Genomic DNA, 7327 nt, shown 5'->3' on the forward strand with positions numbered 1-7327 from the left:
GATATTCTTGTCGCGAACAAACAAATTAATCTAAGTATAAGAATATGCGATTTAGGGAGGACTAGTGTTTAAAAATATATCCAAATTCATCCCATAGTACCTTTGATTTAAACTTTGTATTTATCTTTAAAATTTTGTTTGATATGGAAAAATGATCAATTTAGAATCGAATAACTCAAAAGTGCTAGAATTTCGAATCCATAAGTTTCAAATTTAGTCTCCGTCTATGTGTGCATTAGCAAGATAAAATTACATTATTTTTCTTACTATATTCGTAATGTCAGACCATCTTACGCATCTCGCCTAAAACAGAATATCTATCTACCTGCTGCCTTTACAAATATCAAAAAATGACCATCTCTTTTAAATTTTCAGCAAGAATCTTAACTGACTAAAATACTTTTATATATTATAACTATTGTAGAATGAATGAGATTCCCCAAGAAGAAGGGATAGAAATAATCTACATATTGATGCTAATTCAAGGAATAATTCCTACTTCTTGTTCCATGTCCTTGTTGATAGACATCTACCATCTTCCATTTATCTATTTTACTTAATCACTCTACTCTTTAATCGAAAGTTCCGGATTGCTAATCAAAGGTTACGAATTCCAACTTTATGCATAATTTTTTTTTTATAGGAAAATCTTTTTCTTTTAATGAACCTTACGAGTTAGGACACAACAAATTTAATTTAGGGAAAAGGACACTGTGTGTCCACTCAGCCAAACTAATCCCACATTTAATCACTGTTTGGGTTTAATTTCATTAGGTGTCTGTTCGGCCCAAAATAATGCTAAAAAATTGCCGGTCGGCCCAAAATAATGCCAAAGCTGACCGGCCCAACAACCCAGGCGCTTAAAAAAAAGACTTTTTAGTTGCCACAAAAAGTCACCACTAAAGGGCTTCTACAGCATATATACATATGTTGAAATTATATATACACTTTATATACAAGAATTATACAGTTTATATACATATGCTGGAAGCATATGTTGGAATTAATCATACATTTATTTTACATAAATTGTATGTTAATTATAAATTTATTATACACATATTATACAATAATGATATGATATTTTTTTTTACATATACAATAGTGATACATATTATATACCACAATGATACGGTTTCTATTATACATTTTTTATACGTATGATACACTTTCTATACAAGACTGATACATTTTATATATATACATGCTGAAATTATATATACAAAAAATGATACAATTTTCTATTCTATACAGGGCAGTTGCACTGTGTTGATACACATTATATACACAAATGATACATATTATATATAAAAATGATACATAACTTAGTGATTCATATTTTATACAGTTTCTATACATTACAGATAGGTACTGATACATATTTTATACACAAATGACACATATTATATATAAAAATCGCCTCAAACATTTTTGTGTTTGAATTTTTATTTGAAAATTGTCTTATTTAAGTTTTGGCTAATGGATGAGATTAGTTTAGTGAATATAATTTGGGTTTAGAAAAAGTTAAGTTAGAGGGTGAGATTAGTTTCACCCCACCGGCCATTTGTATCCTTTTCCTTTTAATTTAATCAGGACCCTAAAGAAATACCACACGTGGAAAAAAAAATTAAAAAATAGGCGCCCACACCGGCCCATCGCAATCCTTTTCACTTTATACTTTATATATTGCTTTTGGTTAGTGTCTTGTTTGAATGGATAATGTTACATTAACTTTGGCCATTGTTTATCCTATGGTCCATTTTTAGTTAATGAATATCTATCCTCAAATATGGCTAAAATTTAACAATGAGAAAGAATGGGTTTCAATGGTTATATGACTCATTAAATGAACATTTTTTTATATTCATTCTGGACTTGCCAATTTACATGTACTTTGATTATTTTACTAGTTATCTGTAACTTTCGACGAGCATAGATATCGAATAGCGTTGTTCATTAAGACTTGAACAAATATAAAGATATCACCTAATTTGTTTATGTCAAAATTCGAACTTGAAATGCCATAATTTTTAACTCACTTTATCTATCAATACGCCACGCCCTTCGATGCATTAGATGATCCATTCTATATGAAACCTTTATGCTAAGACGTTGATAATGAGTAATATAAAACACAAGAAATCTTTGTAGACTACTTTATTCTGTTTAGTTTGTATGATTGAACAGTTATATGGTCCATTACAAATATTTTTTAATCTTATGGACTTGAGCTTTATGGTTTATATGAATGTGAATTTTCCTTACTCCATTTTTCAAAACAAAGTTGTCACTTTTATTTCTTTTATCTGTTTCAAAAATAGTCATAGTTTTATTAACTAGACTAGATAGTTTTTTCTCAGATATTTTATTGTTCTTTTATATTGTATCACTTCAAACCTTAGAACCTAGAACGAGCCACTTTTAGATAAAAATATGAATATTTTATCAAAATTTCAGTTTCTGATTTTCCAAATTTACTATCTTTGGAGAGTTCAATAAAAGTTCTTAGTCTTTTTGGTTAATGCGAAATGATTAAAGCTTTACAATATTCATAGTACATAATTATTATTTTCCTTGCTCACAATTCCACCAACTGCTCCGCAATAATTTGTTAACAGTATGGAAACTTCAATTTCATAATTATAGTTGAGTGTCATTATTGCAGGTGGGGTGTGAATGAACATGATCCATTATAAAAAGGGAAAAGGATAAAAAATGCCTCTTTACTTTGGGAAAAGGTTAAAAATATTCTCAGTTATAAATTTGGGTAAAAAATACTCATCCAGTTATTAAAGTTTTCAAATATACCCTGTCTTAACGGAAATTTTCAACATAACCCGATTTCAATTTTAAACCCGTTCCATTTAAATCCGATCTAACTTCATAAAAAACCCATATGCGACCAACTTGTTCCTGAGTCCTATATCTAGAGCGACTAGGCACAGGAGCGGGTAATCCATATACATATTTTATTTAGTTGAGTCGGGTTTAAATGAGGTGGGTTTAAAAATGAAATCGAATTATGTTGAGGATTTCCGTTAAGACAGGGGCTTATTTGGAAACTTTGATGATGAGAGGAATATTTTTGACCCAAATTTATAAGGAAAATTTACATGCCATAACTACTTCTAAGAGCTATCTATGGATTATAACTACCTTTTGCAATAATTATATTTCATAGCTACATTTTACATTTCGTAGCTACTGTACATGAGGCGCGCTGTAGCTAGTGTGATCACTGGGCATGTGCTTTGCCCTTGCGCGCCAAGGTTCGAATCCCGCTGGTCACATTCTTTTTCTAAGAAATTGCAATTTCGGCTGTATTTTTCGTGTATTTCTTTGTATTTATCTACTGATAATCCTTTTGTTTTGGCTATTTTTAAATGTGCAAGATTCTACTATAAATAAATACAATCAAATACACATGTATCTGACTGTATTAACAAAATTGGTTGCACCACGTTCAAGTCATATATATTTGATGTATTGAGGTGTATTTTGAATAGCAACCTAACTTTTCTGGTGTATTTCGAATAGCAACCTAACATTTCGCTATAATAGAATGTATTTCAGTGTATTTGGTCAGATATATGTTACATGTATTTGGTGTAATCGGCTGTATTTCGAATAGAAACCTTACAACTGTATTTAAAAACATAGAAATACACGGAAATACAACCGAAATTGTAAAGGTACCTACGGTTTGTAAATTGCAAAGTTGTAGCTATATATTGTTAGGAGCTTATAAAAACTAGTTGTTTATGTAAATTGCCCAATTTATAATGGAGGATATTTTTAACCCTTTTTCCAAAAAAGAGGAGCATTTTTGACCATTTCCCCTAATAAAAATTGTTGAAGAAGAAAATAAGTTAAATACATAAGTGGCCCTCTAAATTTATTTGATACTTTTATTTTGACATTTAAATTAGGATTAGTACCTATGAGGCCATGACCAATAGTCAATGGAATTGTTGAATCTGAACAAGTAAAATGGATGCAAAAAGAAAAGCTAAACAGCCTTTGTTTGTTGGACTACAAATAGATTGGGTTTTGTTTCCTGTAGCATTTAGTCATAAGCCTGATTCTTTTGATTGGGCTGATCTGGCTTATTAGATTACCAATAAGCTATTCATTCATGATTTTTCAGGATAAAAAACCTTTTGAATGACGATAATAGAGTAACAATGGATAAAACTGCCTATAGATAGAAGTAGCCAAGGGTAGCTTAACTTGTCGACAATAGGTTGTCTCCTTTTAGCTGGGCTATAAGATAATGAATAGGTTTAAACTGAATATTGAGTTGCAACAACAACAACAACAACAACATACCCAGTTGAATCCACAATGTGGGGTCTGGGGAGGGTAAACTGTACGCAGACCTTACCCCACCTTGGAAGGTAGGGAGATTGTTTCCGAAAGACCCTCGGCTCAAAAGAAAACAAGGGAAACAAGGGAAAAGAGTCAAATACGGACAAGCAAATCAAAACAATGCGACAATGAGAAATAGCAAGAGCAACGAAGTCATGATAAAACAGTAAAGATAGACAAGACCAACACATAGAAGCAGGATAAAAATACTCATCATACAACAAAGGAAACCTCGCGGCCCCCACTAGCCACTACCCTGATACTCGACTTCCACCCCCTCCTATCACTGGTCATGTCCTCGGTAAGCTGAAGTAGCGCCATGTCCTGCTGAATCACCTTTCCCCAGGCCTTCTTTGGCCTACCCCTCCCTCTCTTCAGGCCCACCACTGCCATCCTCTCACACCTCCTCACTGGCGCATCAGCGCATCTCCGCTGCACATGGCCAAACCACCTCAACCTCCCTTCCCGGATCTTATCCACTGCAGGGGCCATATCCACCTTATCCCGAATCACTTCATTCCGAATCCTATCTCTCCTGGTATGCCCGCACATCCATCTCAATATCCGCATCTCAACTACCTTCATCTTCTGGACATGAGCTTTCTTAATTGGCCAGCATTCTGTCTGAATATTGAGTTGATGCATGTATAATTTGGAGATTGGATATTGAAAAAAATCATCTATAGGAAGCAAAGCCAAATCAAAAATGTTTGTTAATCTAATCAATTTATATGTAGAACACTTCACTTTGATCACTTTATGATATATATTCACCATTCAAGAACATAGTACATGGTGTTTGCGACTTTGTTCTATCGTGAAATCATCAGCTATTTAACAAGAAGGAACTCAGTTCTATCCTGAAATCATCAACTATTTGACAAGCTAAGAAAGTCTCGTTGAATGCAAGAACTCAGAATGTGATGATTATTTTCACTAGTTTCAAGCTTGATCGGCCAATTAACTCTAACGACCTAAAGAAAATAACGACATAAAGAAGAAACCAAATCAAACTAAATAAAAAATCATATAATTGGTGGACGAGGGGTCTCCCAAACTTCAATAACGTTTTCTTTATTATGAAGAGCAAAAAGACGGTCACCACCTATTGAAAAATCAATAATTTTACCACCATGACCTTGTCGAAACTGTGATGTTTGTGTTGGGAATAAAAAAAAAAAGACCGCAAGAATAATATTCCTGGTATTAGTGATAAACGCGGAACACTAACTTATGGTTAAATTAGCAAGAATAAAATGCAGCAATAATGACACCAAGATTTTTACGTAGAAACCCTTCTGAATAAGGGAAAAAAACCACGATCAAGAGGAGCAGCTGATATCACTATAGCAAGAAATTTTACACCGTGTAGTAACGAGTACAAATACTCCTAAGACCACTACACCCTCAAAAGAAAAACACTCTTTTAATTTTTTCCACCTCACTACAATATCACTCACACTCTATTTTTCTTCACAGACTATTTTCTTACAGTCTATGGAATACCTCACTTTGCTCTCACTCAGATGTATTGTCTAAGATTTTGGTGTGTCAACAAATGATGAAAGGCTTCCCTATTTATAGGGATGAAATGAACCTATTGATGTCATTTGTGACTCAAGCAAACACTTGACAATTTGCCAAATACAAGGAAGATGTTTTCTTCTTTAAAACAAGGAATATGTTTTCTTCCTCAAAACAGGAAAAATGTTTTCTTCCTTAAAACGAGGGAGATGTTTCCTTCCTCAAATTATGGGATGGACCCAACAGTTTGAAGCCAATCAGAACCACAATACACTGAAATTCTATCTTTCATTGATGAAAACAATTGCCCCTTGTGAAATGCCAATCTTGAAAAAGAAGAAAGTCCATCAAATTCAACATTATCAACCTTCTCAGATTTTCTCCAATTTACACTCTTATCAGTACTCCTCAAATCCATGAAACCCAAACTCTCATACCAATCTACTACACAAATCGAACTGCTCTCCTCTATCACTATTGCATCTGTCATATTATCTAAATTCTCCTTGCAATTCATAGCCAATGACCAAACCATAGCATTTTCTCTGAAGTCAAACAACCTGATATCATTCATTAAACCGAAATAAAGGACCATCAAACAGTTGGTATCATGTAACCATTGCAGCTTGCCAGCTTTTACATGCTTGCAATATAGTGGCCTACGGAGGAAATCTATTAGCTTACCCGTGACTAGATCCCAAACGCCAATCCCGCGGTTACCTTTAGTGCCTTCACAACTCGAGAACAACTTGTAATTTGAGCCAAATTCCAAAGCACCTGCTGTGGCAAATGGAGCTAAACCGCTCAATTTATTTGTAACTTGAAATTTATACTTCGACTTCCCTGTGGATGCACTGAATAACCCCATGCCTCCACTATCTAGCTTTTTAGTAGAACTAACCACAATATTTTCAGAATCAACCCAACAAACATCATTCACATTATCATGCTCAAAATGAATTATAGGGTGTTCTTCTAGCATCCAGTTGTACACGCGAACCACATTACCCTGAGCCACAGAACACCAGCCATTTGGGCCAGCCTGAATGGCTGGTGAGACCTTACTATCCCCGTCTGACCGATCCGTTATGGACCGTGCCAACTGGAGCCTATTGCCATCAAGCGGACCCCATGTAGCTGACCTGACATGATCCAAAATGCCATAATATTCGGCTTCTCTATATAGGAGCTTTTTATCGATATTCGGAGGAATATAAAGCTCTCCTGTTCTGAGTAAGTCCAAAAGGACACCAAAACAATCGGGATTTCTATCAATGAAGTGTTCAGTGATTGCCGAATTAGAGAGCAGGTTCCAATTCTCATCTAACATGGCTCCAAAGAGTGAATTTTTGCTAGCAACTGCTAAGGTTGTGGCAGTAGTTTCGAAGATTCTGCCACCAACATTGAATTTTACTCTGTCTTTCGGAGTTCCCAT

The 7327-nt window shown here is 34.2% G+C and overlaps 1 protein-coding gene across 1 annotated transcript; it reads right to left on the reverse strand.

The window, feature by feature from the left end:
• Nucleotides 1–5393: 5393 nt before the first annotated feature.
• LOC132638829 (BTB/POZ domain-containing protein At4g30940-like) lies at nucleotides 5394–7327 on the reverse strand. The gene is made up of 3 exons (XM_060355589.1): nucleotides 6137–7327; nucleotides 5880–5885; nucleotides 5394–5516 (listed from the first exon to the last, which is right to left on the reverse strand). Exons 1-3 carry the CDS (start codon nucleotides 7325–7327, stop codon nucleotides 5394–5396), a joined length of 1320 nt encoding a protein of 439 aa, XP_060211572.1.

This window comes from Lycium barbarum, chromosome 4 (genome assembly GCF_019175385.1).
Source record: "Lycium barbarum isolate Lr01 chromosome 4, ASM1917538v2, whole genome shotgun sequence".
Taxonomy (NCBI): domain Eukaryota; kingdom Viridiplantae; phylum Streptophyta; class Magnoliopsida; order Solanales; family Solanaceae; genus Lycium; species Lycium barbarum.